The sequence below is a fragment of the Microcebus murinus genome, chromosome 15, assembly GCF_040939455.1.
Source record: "Microcebus murinus isolate Inina chromosome 15, M.murinus_Inina_mat1.0, whole genome shotgun sequence".
In the NCBI taxonomy this organism is placed as follows: Eukaryota; Metazoa; Chordata; class Mammalia; order Primates; family Cheirogaleidae; genus Microcebus; species Microcebus murinus.
In genome coordinates, this window is record NC_134118.1 from 56817206 (window position 1) to 56833239 (window position 16034).

A 16034-nucleotide genomic window follows, 5' to 3' on the forward strand; every position below is an offset into this window, starting at 1 on the left:
AGAATTCTTAGAGAATAAGAACACAAAATCTTGGCATCAAGTTCTATCTCTTTAACCCTTAGCTATAATCATGTTTATCATTTTACTTTGAGCTCTGTTCTAAATTATAGAGTTTATATTCTTGAGGACATTGAGATGCTTCAGAGTTTCTGAAAAAAAAAAGTATTCTGTTTTGAGTTACACACAGCAATCAACATGTTCCCATATTTGGAGCAGAAATTTATAATACTGAAATTCATAGGGAAATATTAAAACATGTTGGCTCATCACAGGTGACAAAAATAAAGGGACAATTAGATTAGAGTCTTACATTCAGTCTCTAAACCACATTAAAGAAATATCATGATTTAGATTAAACTCATTTTACTTCCTATTCTGAAATAAAAATCAATAATCTCATCATTAAATGACAAAATAATTCTAGCATCTATCTCAATCTGTTGTTGATTTAAAAATATTTTATTGATTAAATATGATATAGACAGTATTATAGGAGAATATTTTAACAATTATTAAGTTTGGGACAGATATTTAATTACAAGTGTTCTGTCTGAGGTTGTGAGGTAATTTTTAGAAGTCTTGTTATTTAAGATATAACTATGACTCCTGCTATGGGTGATTCTTTTTTCCTGAGTAGTTTTCCTCTTGGGTGACTATAGGATTGTCTTGGCTAATATAGCATGTAAAATTTGTTTAGAATTTATGCAGCAGGGTAATCGACAAATTAAAAACATGTATGTGTAACAGAGCTTTTTTTGCTATCATTCTTTTTACCCATCATTGGACTTAAAAAATTTGGGGCTGGATCCTTGAAGAAAATCAGACTCAGGCATTTTTCCATAATTAGCTTTAATTCATTGCTGCTTCTATAACTATAAGCCTGGTCCCAAACTGATCTTCAGTGAAAATATTCTACTGAGAACTTCCAAACATTTATTCCAAGAATGCTTAAACTGGGTTTATAACAAACGTAGCCCCTAAGATCAACCTCGTCTAGACTCATTATACTCTAGGGATATCCAAGAATTCTGACAAGAAGGAATGCAGTAAAGTGACATGAAAATATCTGTTCTGGTAATGATCCATATTCCTGTTTTATAAAAGAAAATAATGCTGCTCATATATATTATAGTTCAACTTCCCATAGCCTATTGACAAGCAGAGATTATTCTCAATTGGTCATACAAAGATTAAGAATGATAAAAAAAATATATTACACTCTGAATACAAAGTATTTTAAATAAATATTTTAATTCTATTGTTGACATTTACAAGTAGAAAGCATACAGTATGTTACAAATATCAAAATGTGGAAAATATGAATGTTACATAAGTAACAAATGTAAAAAAAGTATTTTCTTACCTTCCCCGAAAGTAAGAAAACCATTCATCATAGGAAAATATCAGTATCAAAAACACAGCTTAGGTGTAAAAAAAGTTTTTACACAGTATTAAAAAAAATGATCTACAAAATGACAGAAAATAAGTGTTGAAATTGGACTTTATATAAATTATAAAAACTGGGTACTTGGAGTAAATGTTAAATGGTTGAAAAATAAGTCCAATCATAGGCTTTCCTTAGATCAATTCTTTAAAATGTTAAAAGCATAGAATATTTTTTCAATAAATAACTTTTGAAAATGTCTCTTGGAAGCGCTGCTGAGAGCACCATTTGCAGTAGGAAGATGGCAGTGTTCTGGGGACAACATGCGGATCATTTCGTTCCAAATGGAAGCCCAATGAAAGTCAGGAGACTATAATCATCTGCAAAAGGGTTCAGAAGTTTTAACACAATTTCATAAGAAAGCTTTAAAGTGCTTAACAAAATGACTCGATTTTAGTACCCACTGTCACGTAAAACTTACTCCAATACTCAGAGGCATTTCTGAGCAACATCAAACATGGAACCTATAATTCTGAAAAATGTTAATTGTACTTAGTCTTCCATTCAGGGATAGGGGCGTTCTTCACTACACTTCACGAGGATTGGTTAAAACTTACGGACCTTGCAATGCAAAATAGAATTATAACAATACAATGGAAACAGTACACTTACCCCACTGTGAAAGTACAAGTTCATCTCTGCAATGATAAAGGTATTAATTTTAAAAATCACAAATCAAACACTGGTAAATAAGAAAAACTTTTGCAAAATGCTGCATGCCACGTAGCTAGTTACAAAACACAATGCATGCAGGAAAAGGAATTCAACCCAAGCATATTTAAATTAAGAGTTGTTTTGAGTCTGTTTCAGCAGCATTGTGGTTATTATTTATTAAAGTTTCCCTCGACCACACCAGTTCATACTGGCCTGTGTTTCGAATGTGACCCAACCTAGTCGGCAACCGTACATGGTTTGAGTGTTTCTTGTGTTTATATATATTTTTTTTATGAAGCCAGTACATAAACTTCACACATACTGTTCTGCTTCCCCGTCTTTGGGGACTGGCTTAGCTGTCCCAGCTTTGCCTTCTTCATTTGCTGCTGCTGCTTTTTCTGGGAGAGACGCCAGATCTTTGAAAACATCTACGTAGTGGCCGAAGCCGGGCCCCCAGTTCAAAAGGTTGTCCCAGTTGAAAGTGCCGGCTTGCTGCCCGAGCTGCAGGGGCAGCGCGCCGTCGCCGGGCCCGGCCGCCTGGGCGCCCGCGGGCCCCCCCTCGGCCCTGCGGCCCGGGTACCTCCGGGGCTTCAGTCTGGCTGCGTAATTGTCTTCATCATCGGCGTCAGATTCATTGACTTGGGATAGTTTGGGCATCCTGGAAGTGTACACCATCGGCTTTTCCCTGTCGTATTCCATCTCCGAGCAAGTGAAAGACTCGTGCGAGTCGCTGTCCGAGGAAGATTCCGGAGCGGGGATGCCGTCGGCCGGGTTCCTCGTCCTGGACAGGGGCCTTCTGCAGTCGTCCTCTGAGGACGACCGCCCGTGGTCCGCGCTGCAGATGCTTGGGTTTCTAGGGCGAGGGGTGTTGAGCCGCTCCACCTCTTCGATGGAGAGCCCAACTGGAGGAGAGGATTCCAGGGGCATCTGCCCCATCGGCTGCTTCAGGCGGCTCCCCGGCCGGGACCCGTGCGAGGCCATGGCCTGGGGACTCTTGCTCCTCCTGCCCAGCCTCGTGGCGTAGTTGAAGATGCCGGGCGGGCAGGGCTCCGCGTGCATTTCCAGAGCGTTCCCCTCCCGCACAGGAAGGTGCAGTTCCCTGGCGGGGCTGTTTCTGTAGAAAGTGGAGGACTTGGAGAACGGGGCTGGGCTGTGTCGAGACAGCGGGTTGGGGGTCGGGCAGGCTGAGTGGCTGAGGGAGCTGGTTCTCAGACCCGGGCCGTACGAGGGCTGGTAGGTCAAACTGCTGGCCCCCAAGGGCATGGGGGACTGCCTGGCGAAGCCGAGGGGACTGTGCCTCTGGATGGAGAACTTCGGGGTGTGGCTCCGGAACTGCTTGTAGTGTTGGATGATGTCTGCGTCGGAAGGAGCGATGCTGCTGGCGTTGTCAATGTCGTAGTGCTCTATCTCCTGCTCCGGGGAGGCCAGAGGGGCGCTGGGGATGGTCTCTGGGTTGTGGGGAATGTCCGTCTCGTCGTAGATAAGGTAGGGGTTCTCCCTTTCAATGATGTCTGGTTTCGGGTTCCCTTCAGGCTGCTTCCTCACGGTCATGTCATCCCCATAGGGCGGGATGTTGTCTGGATCATCAAAAGCAACGTTCTCGCTTCCCTTTTTCTTCTTTTCCTTGGGTTTCTTCTCCTCTTTGGGATTCTGGGCCTTCTTCCCCCTGCACTGGTTGCACAGAATCAGGCTCAGGACCAGGAAGGCCAGGACTGTGGCGCAGCTGCCCACGATGGCAGGCACGGCCCACAGCGGCAGGGAGATCTCTTCAGGGGCTTGGCTCAGAACACACACATAGCCCCCGGGGCTTCCAGCTTTGCACACCTTCCCCTGAGGACAGAGGACCCCGAGACAGGCCACCACCATCTCACAGGTCCGCCCCGTGTAGGACTCCGGGCAGCTGCAGGTGAAGCCCGAGTGCAGGCCTGGCTCACAGCTGCCCCCGTTCTGGCATGGGTGGGAGGCACAGTCCCCGGGAGGAACACACTTGTAGGCATACCACTGATTGATGCACAGCAAATCTCCCCAGCAGGGGTTGCTGGCACAAATGTTCGGGCCGCGACAGCCAATCTTCACCGAGGGATCTGTTTTGGAGATGGAGGCCAAGCTGTGCTTCCCACTGAAAGGAAGACTTTCTCCGCCATACAGCACAGAAGCAATGCAGCCATCGAAACCTGCGGGGGGAAGAAGTAGCAGTGAGGCGTCTTAGAGAAAAAGCAAAGGCTTACACACTATCCTGCTTGGATCTGGCAAAGAGAAGTTTCACAGTCACCTCTCGAGAGAGCAGAGAAACCACAGTCTCAGCCACCATCCAGTTCACAAGCAGTCAGGCTGTGCACGTCACATCTGAGCGAGATGTGTAAGATAACCACAGCACACACATGGAGCACGCTGCCTGAATCCCTCTCCTTCTGAAGACTTATGAATGACTTGGACAGGCTGGACTTTCTTTTTCTCTCTCTTCTCATTTATCTCTTTCTTTAGTTTTTATGGTTTATTTACCAAGACTTGCATACATAGAAATAAAGGGGTTTTTTTTTTAAACAACTTAAAAAGAACAAAAACAGGCCAATAACCTCAACCACTAGATTATGCATTGCCACTGAAGGTGATATTGCTCCCAAGGAGTTAAATGTAGGTTCTTAAGGAGCAAAAGAACAATTTTAGCAATTATGATGGTTTCTGGGCCTCGAAAGCACAAATGAAAATTGTGACTATGATATTAACATTTCATGACCTGGGGATGGTAGAAGTTAGAAAAAATGTTTCTTTAGGAGGATGATAAAGACAAAATGAAAAATTGAGAAGCACCTTGTTAGACTGGAGTGCACTAATAGTGGTGATGCTTCTATCTCAGAGCTCAAGAACCTATTTTTACACTAACAAAAAAGCATGATTTGTTTCTGCTTCTTTTCTTACAACATCCAAATGAATTAGTGTCTGTATTCTAAAATAAAGTAAATATATAAGTACTTATGACCTGGAATTTAACTTTTATGCCTTAACTCCATTACTCATTCATGTATTTTTTCAATGTGCCTTATTTGATGCATCATTCCTCTCTAGTGACATTCCCTGATACTATCTTTTTCCATACGGTTTAGGACATCTGCTTCTGTTCCTATACTGCTGGATTCTGGCTCATTCTACTCTAAACTCCTAGAGATACTCAAGAGAGTGCCCCGGGTATACTAGGTAATCACACCCAGGCCCAGTACTTCAATTACCTGCTTGACACTGACAACTCCTAAATATATATTTCCAGGTAAAGTCTAACTTTGAGTTCCATCCTATCCATCCAAAGGTCTTTCTCAAATATGCTTCAAACCTAAAATGTCCCCCACACAATCTGATGTTTCCCAGAGATGTTCTCCTTTTGCAGTGTTCTGCAATTTCCTTTCTCAGTGGCACTACATTTCTTAGAGTTGAAAAGTCAGAAACCTTCCTGAATTTTACATAATCACCAAGAGTTTGGTTGACATTACTTCCCAGAATACTTTTTGCCTATCCATTCCTTTCTAATTCTCAGCCACCACAATAATAGGAGCTCACAAGATACCTTGACCAGATCTCTGAAATATCTTCCCAAGTAATTTCTGCAAATCCTCTCATGCTCTCCTCAAATTCATTTTCCATGTGGTAGCTGGAATGATCTTTCATATTGCTGCATATCTAATCTTAACACTCCTGTGATTAAAATTTTTAATAACTTCATTGTTCTGTGAATAACATCAAAACTGCAACATGGTCTTGAAATCCCTGCTTCATTTCTAGCTTCATCTTTTGCCTTTTGACATCTGCCCCAATGTGCTGTATAACCTTTACGCAATCTACTTATGTAACCTTTGTATAACCTTTTTGAAACCTTTTATGTAACCTTTACATAATCTACTCCCTTTTATTCAATTCCCATCAATATAAATTAATCTTTCATATTCTTTCATCATTGTGTTCTCATCATTCAGATTTAAGTACACATTTCCAGCTACCTTTCCTTTCCTTTTTTTTCCCACTATATCTTAGAATTATACATTCTTCCTTCACAGCATTTATCATAGATTAAAATAATACATTTACTTGTATAAGGGTTTGACGTTTGTCTCCCTTAATGAATCATGTGTTCCATGAAGAGAGTGGCTATGAATGAATAAATAAATGGATAAATGTATAAATAAATGTTTGCTGGACAAAGCACGGAAGCACTATGGCCTGGATTACCATCTTGGTAGGACAGATGCAGTTAGCTAAAGGAAGTGATGGCCGATAACTTTAATACAAACTTTCTAAAGTTAATTATGATAGTCTTACAATATGGGATCCATGCTAAATGAGTAGATTTTAGCTGCTCTTTCCACAAAAAAAGCAATTACTTTTTTTTTTTTTTATTTTGGCATATTATGGGGGTACGAAATTACTTTTTTAAAATTTTTAACATGCTCCCCAGGAAAATATAAACCAATTACTTTTTGAGGAACAATTTTACCTTTCCTTTGTGACTCTATTCAACATAAGCATTTACCTGTTTGAGTGTCCCGATGAGCTTGATTGGGTGGAATTCCTCCAAGAGATATAGTAAGCACATCAAAGCCACCAAAATCCTGAGTAGGATGGATAATATCTCTGTTATATATTCTGTCGATGGACAATACTGTGGCAGTTCCATTTTTCCCAATTAGGAAAGTATGCCAGTGGCCATCTGCAACATATACTTCGGGAATATTTCTTTCCACTTTCCCAGCAATTCCTGCATCTGATGTAAAATGTACTTTGCCATTCTTAATCTGTAAAACATTGAAATAATATAAAATTAAAATATGATGTGTTTAAGTAAAAATTCTTAGGGAAACTAAAATTTTGATCAATCTAAAACAGAGCACAGCTGAAGAATCTGGTTATATGAGAGTATACTTACATCTCTTGTTGCTACAATTTTAGGTAAAACATACTTTCACATTTAATAGTTTCAATAGTTTTTAGGGTATTCTTATATTTATACCTAATTTTTCAAGATACATAGAATTATTTTCCAGAATACAATTGAGATAATACAGGAGTGAATACCCATTTTAAAATAAGTAAATTACACCTTCTTTGTGATTATTTGTATTTCAATGGCAGTAGTGAGTGTATTATATTGTGAACTTTATTAAAAGGCCCACAGTAATCAAAAAATGTGAAAACCACTTGCAAAACAAAAAATGAATGCTCAGCTAAAAAGGAAGCATAGTTGGAAAAATAAAGACGGAAATAAATTGTTTTACCTTTCATCTATTACACACTGGAATTTTAGGAAAAATAATGCCTATTATTTATGTCACTTATTGCGATGAAAAGCTATGATGAATAAGGGTGAATTCTTAATAATGAGGTGTCTGGGCAAGTCTTCACTTTGGCTGTCTTTTACAATTTATCTAAGGGATATTTGGTTTCTTTTACTTTGGCCAGTAGAACATTGGGTAACAGGATGCTCCTACTCCAGTTTCCAGCTACCAAGTTTCCAGTATTTTGAGTAGACCACTTTAGAAAACGAAATAATTTATGAGGCAGGATGAACATTTGGTTCAGGGAGCATGATCCCATCACAACTGCCAGAGCTGGTGCCTTGGCTAGAGGATGAAGTGGCTCTGTGCCTCAAATAACGGGAATGAAAGGCTAGACCAGTTTATTTTGTCACTCAGATCAAATGCTATTTCTACATGCAACAAACACATCTGGTAGAACTAAAAATCAGTTCATTTGTACTATGTGGAAAATATGCCAAACACATTTACATACGTTATTCATATAGTAATATTTTATTAAAGCAGTCTTTCCAGATAATAATATATTTCAGTACCAAAGTCAGATAGGGAAAAAAAAAAAAAAGAAAATTCAAGTTAAATGACAATAACATGTCATCAAATGGGCAACATCTCATAAGACAGTAAAAACAGCAACTTCTTTTTGGTTATAGCCAGTTGTTTTTTGAAAAGAAGCGTTGGAAAGAGTCTCCTCTCATTTTCTTTCCTAATTGGTCTCATCATGTCATCCTTCACCCAGAACAACTTCTAGTCCTGCAAGATCCATTCATGGTAAGAACCCTATATAGAGGTATCATTTTTTTTATCTTTTATATCATATTTTTACTGTATCTTTTCTATGTTTAGACATTTTAGATACACAAATACTTACCATTGTGTTACAGTTGCCTACAATATTCAGTACAAGTGACATGATGTACAAGCCTATGAGCGATAGGCTATGGGTTGGGTTTTGGGCAGGCTAGAACATCTAGGTTTGTGTGAGTACATTCTACCATGTTGCTACAAAGGCAAAATTGCCTAATGATGCACTATGTACTTATCAGAATATATCCCTGTCATTAAGCAACACATTACTGTATTTATTTGTTCATTTATTTGTTTTTGAATCTATAAAGCTTTAAATCTCTTATTCCAATTCTGTAGCTTCACTTAAACAAACACAAACAAACACAAAATGATAAAACTTATTTGGAGTAGAAATAAAGTCCATTACTGGCCTATTATTACAGAACTACAAATATGGAGACACATCATATGCTAGGAATAAGAGATTTGTGAAATGCTTTAAATATCATTTCAATAAAGTTACACAACAGTAGGCTTTCTTTTAGTTTTATTTTGTGAAATTTTCTCCTTTTACAATTTTTTTTATCTGAACAGATCCAATGTATTCTACATATTCTTCTCTCTCCTCACATTACCATCTTTACCTACTCCTGACACCATCTCTTTCCTCTAATCATATGGAACCCCGTTGGCCCAACAGTCTTCCTCATTTTTCACAAAATATCTTCATCTTCTGCCTGCCTATGTGTGTGTGAGTGTACACATGAGAGAGAGAGAAAAAGAGAGAGAGATTGAGATAAGGAGAGAGATTGAATAAGAGTATGCAAAACATAAGAGAGAATGAAGAGCAGAAGAGAATCAAAAGAAAGAGAAGAAACCCAAGTGCCTTGGCCACCGATAAGCTAACTCCTAAGTAAAAGTCCATTGAAACTAGCTTTCTAGCCTGTACAAGCAGATCATATTATGGTCAAATAATTTGTCTGCTTAAAACAGTGACTGTCTTCTAGTCTTATTTAGTTCTTCTTAGTCACTGTCTTTATTATTATTTTTTTTAATCTATTCTCTTTACCTGCCAAGCCCATTAATCTCTGAAAAGCTTCTTTTCAAAATTTTCATGCAAAAAGTGTGCATTTTGGTTTGTATTAGTCATGCTTTTTATCAATTAGCACTTATGCTCCTTTCAGAAAAAAACCAATCTATTAGTAAGTGCTTGCTACTAAAGGAACAATCTAGAGAAGTTGTATGCTACTGTCCTATTGGAAATGCAAGAATTTATGGTGGCAAAATGGTTTTTAACTTTCACCTTCTGCCTTAGGAAAGAAAAAATTTTGTCTCTGATTTTTTTCAACTACATTGTATTTTGACTGAATTCCTTGGCTTAAAGACATAACCAACAGAAATATTCATATGTCATTTAAATGTTATAAGGACTTGGAAGCAGCTTAACAGATAATGCACAGGCCTCAAAGTCAAAGCCTATCAAAGCATACAGAATATAAAATACGTTTCTTGTAGAAGAAGAAGATTTACTTCTTTAATTTCTTTACTTTTAATATCTTTTTTATTGAAAATTATAAACACCAAATAATAACATTATACAATGGTGTGCGTGTTCTGTTGTTCTGTTTTGCAGTTGATTTATTAATTCTCAAACTTGGTCCTTTGCTTCAATAATGGAGATAAAGTTATAACCTGAAAGTGTTCTCTTGTAGGGTAGAGTATCTGCAGTTGGCACTACTGACATTTTGGACTAGATAATTCTTTGGTGTGGGTGCTGTGCTGTGCACCGTAGGATGCTTAGCAGCATTCCTGAACTCTATTCACTAGATGCCAGTAGCTCCTTCCCCGCCCTCCAACTGTGACAATCAAACGTGTCCACAGACATGTTCCTGGCAAGGGGTGGGGGGCAAAATCACCCCCAGTTGAAATTATCTGGTCTAGGAGAATTATAATTTGAGAATTTAAAAAAAATGGTGTTTGTATTACTTATTAAAGATATGTACATGCAACTTAACAACCAGGGTTGATTTGGACAGACTGAAATTTTGAGGATAGGAAGGCTAAAGTTTAGAGGTGAACTTCTATTTTTAGTAGTTCTTTATGAATTCATCATTTTAGTAATTATCAAATATTGATTTATAGGTGAAAATAATTCAGGAAATATAGGCTTGGTTTCCTAAGAATTTATCAAAATTTACATCAAGAATTATCAATAGAATTATACAAAATAATATTAATGAGACATTGTTATGATAACAACTAAAGAAACTATTGTCTAAAAGATGATGACTTATCTGTGGGAAAGAAAGCAGAATAATAGTGTTTTAAAAATTCAGAAAGCTAAGAGTTGATGGAAAAATGCATATCTAATAAAATTATTCACCAGTTCAGCAACTAATTTACAGACAAGAAAAAACTGAATTATGTAAAAGCCTAGTGATGAATCAATCCCTTGTTTTCATGAAATGCAATTTTTAAAAATTATTTATTTAAAAATTATTTGGCAAGGTTAGGTAAAATTTTACTTATAATAAGTTCTAAATATACTTAACTTCACAAAGTTTACCTAGATGGTAAATTGAACATATGCTCTGGAGTAAAGTTAGATAATTTCAAAATGTTTTTCCTTATTCTAATCCTGCCAATTAATATATACTATCAGAATTTGAAATAATTTCTAGAGAAAATATTTTTCCATTTCAAAGACACATTACATTTTTGTTTTGCTTTGCTTAAAAGTAGGAAAAAAAGCCATATAAATTTCTATCAGAAAAATAGATTGCAACTAATTCTCTCTGTGCTGGCCTACCTTGCAGTGGTCTCTATTCTAAACCAAAACAAAAGTGTTTAGAAACTAAACCATTCAGATCTTTGTTACTCTGGTCAATGCCTGGGGAATAGTTAAGATAGATGATATTGGAATAGTGCCCAGCATTCGTCGGAACTCCAATGTGTTGCAAAGAAAAGGACAGAAATTATGGGAGAAGTGATTTAAACCATGACACAGCAGGCGGTCTAGTCAAATGAAGTCACCATTAGCTTTTATCTCACCTTCACAGTAGTGTAATTGCTGCTTTCTTGGATATGGATTAAAATGCCATTCTCGCTTCTTGTCCTGAATTTTATTTCCAGGCTGTTCACACCAAAGGATTCCAGTGTGGCACCTCGTATGCTCTGTCTTAACAAATACTCCCGCTTCTCATTCTGACTCATGTGGTAGTCCAAGCGCCCTTTGCCCTCTAGTGACAAGGCAGTGTCAGGGGTAATAGCTGAAAGAAATAGCCAAAGAAAAAAGGGAAAATGAATGCACCCATTAGGTACTTCTTAGAGAGTTTTTTATAGTGACCAAAAATTTTTAAAAAGGACAATGAAAATATTAAGTTATGGATTTAATGTACATTAAATCTACTCTTGAAAAAGTAATTTCTATTTGTGAATTATTATATAAGTTGAATTCAAATACTTAAATCCATTTCAGAATCATGAAATGTAAAACACTTTCTAACAGTCATTAATCATTTGGGAAATAGTCAAAAACTATTTGCCACATGATATAAATCATGAATACCTGAAGACATAGCCACCTGGAAATATGCACTTGAAAAATTTATTTGTAATGAGTTTAACTATAATTCCAAAATTTATAAGTGAATATATGTTTTCATAGTTGAAATGATTTGTGATCTTTAATCTCTAACATGTTATAAATTTGGACAAATATGTATGATCAAAATTTATATTTGTAATTAACTTTATTTTCGCTTATCATCATGTATAATTTAATTTAGTCTCGTGTAAAATCAGTAAATATAATTATAATTTATGATAATATGATAAAATTTTCACATTCCAGAAGTATAGAACTTTATAAAGAAAGGACATTAAAAGATGAGCTCAAAAGGATTTTACCACTAACCAGTGCAATTTAAAGGATAAATTTTATAGTATGTGACTTATATATTGATTTCAGAAAAAGAGGCTCAGGCGTTTATCTAGCCAACGACTCATAAGATGAGATGAGTAAATGACTTAGTAAATTCTCATTACTTAAAAAAATCATGTGACAGCATACTTTTTAAAATGTTTTCATTATTTTGGAAATAATTAAACATAATTATACTTTCTGTTACTAAGATATTTTAGATTATACTAAAGCTTAAATTTTGTCACACATTTCTATTCATTTCCATATTATAAGTGAAGCAAATGCCTCCTTAAAAAGTGGTCATATACCTGTAATTTGTAAGTAGTAACTACCTATTTGAAAATGAAACAATTTTTGTAAAAGAGGTCCCATTAGTTAGTTAGTATGATGCACAGCTTGAAATTACAGAACACCATTTTCTAATGATGGCTTGGACATATTAATGTCCTATTAACAATAACATTAGCCTTAAAAGATAATTAACTAATGAAGGGACTTAAAAAATAATATTCAAAACTAATTCCAGTACTTGCAAATTAAAATGAAAGTATCATTCTTAATTTTAATATATTATATTGCTATTGTATGATGTTTTGAGCTCAGTGCTCAGTGTCTTAGTGTGTATACTTTTTTTACCCAAATATAGAAAATTCAACAAAGAAGTATTCCTCAAAGGCAGATAATATGAAACCAAAGCCTGAATAGAGCCCCTGATCTTTTACATTAACTAGCATTTCTATAGGTAAAACAAAAATAACAGAATGATATATTTATAAAATAGAAGCTAAAGATTTAGTTAAGTTTAAATAATTCTTTATAAGGATGTCAGGTTTTCCTCAGGTTAAAAACAATAAATTTAATATTATCACTGTGTTTTACCAATTATTTTCCATTTAATCTTTTTAATATTGAGGATAAAAATATAATTTCTAATTCAATCACATATTTGGATGCATAAATTTATCTTCTCATGGTTATAATTTCCAGTGAAAGATGGACGACGAGCTCACATACATTTTTCACAGTATTTCCCAGTCAATCCTTCTTTGCATTGACATTGTTGCCATGACCAGTAGTCCATACATGTGCCACCATGTTGGCAGGGGCTGCGAGTACAAGCACCTTCTAGTCTAGGGCATCTGCAATAAAATCACAATAAATAGTCATAAAGCACATGCAAGATGCGGGGAAGTTTGCAAAAAGTAGACATCAACTTTTATGAACCTGTTTAATTTCAAGCACTCAATTATTTGAAGCTCAGGTTCCAACAACATTTAGAACGACTAATCAAACTAGAAGTTGTCTTATAATACATGGCCTACCTAATACTGAAGGAGAAGATTAAATAAAAATAGCAACTTTCACAATAAAGAAAAAGGGGCTACAATTTCTTCTTGAAATTAAGTCTCATTTGGGCAAGATACCTTGGTCGAATAAACATTTCAGCTAAGATGATCCAGGGGCCACATACTTATTGGATACCTCTGTATCAGGCTACTCAGGCAACTAAGGTTTATTGAATGTCTACTGTATGCCAAGTACTGTTCTAAGCATGGAGGTGAAGTGATAAAAAAAAAAATCCATGTGTTCATGAAGTATTTATATTTCTTGTGGAAAAGACAAACAATAAAGAAAAAAGTTGCTATACATGTAGTTATGTTAGAAAGAGGGAAGTTCTATGGGAAATTAAGACAGAGAAAGGGTATAGGGAGTATGGGGGTTTGCCGAGTCTTGACATTAGACAGTGAAGGAAGGACATGTCTTTGTTAAGATCTAAACAAAACAAGGGAGCAAAGTATTTCGGTAGAAGATCTCTCCAGGCAGAGGAAACAGCAAGTGAGAAAGCCCTGAGGTGAAAGCATACAGCCATGTTTGAGGAACACCAAGAGGTTCAACATGGCAGGAGCTGAGTGAACAAGAAGAAGTTAAGGAGTCAGGAAGTTAAGGGGATCAGGAAGTTAAAGGGGAGGCCAGATCATAAAGCCTTGTCAGTCAGGGTAAGGAGTTGGGACTTTCACTCTGCGAGATGGGAAGTTATTGAAGCACTTGGAGCTGAGAAGTGATAAGAACTGACTTGGGTTTTAAAATTGTCATTCTGGTTGCTGGTAGATAGGATATAAGATCTGACAGAAAGAGAGGAGTCAAAGGCAAATCTAAAAGCTTTGTCTGAGCAGGTTTTGACCTAAAAAGATGTTCACAACATATTTTTAAAAGAAAAAAAATTCGATATTTAAAAAAGTATTTGTGTGAACATGGTGAGAGACACAGGATCCATACCAAAGTATTACCAATGATTGGCAGTCATGACCCTGTATTTTTCTATACTATGCGATTAATAATAATGATGAGCTAGAAATACTTTGTAACAGGACAATAACAACACATAGAATAAGAAAGGCAAATGCCAAATGTATCCAAGCACTCAAGTTACAAACATGAGAATGTATTCACAACTTTGTTTTTGTAATTTTATTTCTAGAGATAACATCCAAGAAACTCATACGCCAAGATATTTGTGAAACTGTGATCATCACAGTATTATTAATAATATCTAAAATTCAAAACAATGTAAAACATTTGGTATTTTTAGGCATCTGAGTACAATAATTTCATCTTTTGATGCTCAATTACTGCATCATACACTTTTGGCATTTTTTTTTTTTTAAATTGTAAGAAATAAAACTGCCTTACTGATCTAGTATGCCGTGTGCTGCCAAAGCTTGGCTGGGTTCCAGGGGCCTCCCATTGACTGCAAACTCCATTATACACCCAACAAAATCATGGCTTTCCACGTGTCCTCTCCTCTGAAGGATTGGTTCCAGCGACCTGATACCTCCAACTGTGACTCGATTTGGCTGAACATCAAGAGTCCTAAATAAAAAAGCAAAGGTAAGAATATTAGCACCAACAAAAAAGACTTTTAGTAGAATGTTTAATTTAAAAAAGAATGAATATGAATGATGTATCAATATTTATTTTTACCTGTTTGTTATTGTTTCTATTAACATCACTTATTTTTTGATAGGATTAATGGTATATTTCAGCTTTAGGTGCTATTAAAAAAATCTACTGATATTCATCACATAAACTTTTACAGAACGTGTTTCAACAGAATTGGGGTCTTTACCTTACACTTCTTCCAGGACCAAAATCACATGCAATTATTTCATGAAGTTTTCCGAAAAATATTGGTGCCATTAAACTTTCTTCTCTCTAGTTTTATTCTCATTCTATTACTTTATTTCACACCTATTTAATACAATATTCTGTAATTTCATTTATATTAGAGTATTTTATGGTGTGAAAAAGTTTTTGGGAGAGAAATAAAGTATCTTCAACTTTTATGTAATAGCATAATTACTCTTTAAGTGTAAAATTTCTTTTTTAATTTCAAGTAATAATAAAGATCAAACTAATTATTTTACTTACCAGTCGTCTGAAACTGCCACATTACTGACAGTACAATATCCTGGTTCTTGGTTCTCAGAACAGGAGTCCACAGTTAAGGAAGCCGCCTATAAAGCAAGAGAAGGAAACGTTCACCTTGGGTCCAGCGTCCCTATGAGCCTTTCCAGCCAATACTATCCAGGACTTGTTTCTATGTGGACATGATTTCAAAACTGTGATAATAACACTTTGATTTAATGTACTATATAAAAGGTAACATAATTACAATATAACATTAAATTATGAGCATATGTTTCCTTGATATCTATAAAACTAAAATTATAACTATCTTTATATAAAGAGGTGGAATGGTGCTTTCAGAAATCTTCTCCTGCTCCTTGTTTTATAGATGAAAGGATAAATGCCATTAATCTTCCTTAGAATATCATTAATCTTCCTTAGAAATCTTTCCAGAATACCTTAGGTCTGGAATATCTTCCTTGGGTTACACACTTAAGAGAGAATGTTTATTCTA

At 36.1% G+C, this 16034-nt stretch overlaps 1 protein-coding gene across 2 annotated transcripts in view; it reads right to left on the bottom strand.

The window, feature by feature from the left end:
• Window positions 1-483: 483 nt before the first annotated feature.
• The window catches only part of FAT4 (FAT atypical cadherin 4), a 157490-nt gene continuing 141939 nt past the window's right edge, over window positions 484-16034 (bottom strand). The window contains exons 11-16 of one of the 2 annotated variants that reach the window (XM_076010637.1): window positions 15542-15627; window positions 14804-14983; window positions 13127-13251; window positions 11239-11456; window positions 6618-6879; window positions 484-4272 (exon numbers count right to left, since the gene is read on the bottom strand). In XM_076010637.1, coding sequence (XP_075866752.1) covers window positions 2411-4272; window positions 6618-6879; window positions 11239-11456; window positions 13127-13251; window positions 14804-14983; window positions 15542-15627 — 2733 coding nt within the window. In that variant the 3' untranslated portion in view covers window positions 484-2410. The remainder of the gene's footprint in view (window positions 4273-6617; window positions 6880-11238; window positions 11457-13126; window positions 13252-14803; window positions 14984-15541; window positions 15628-16034) is intronic. The other variant, XM_012784166.2, reaches the window with a different exon arrangement.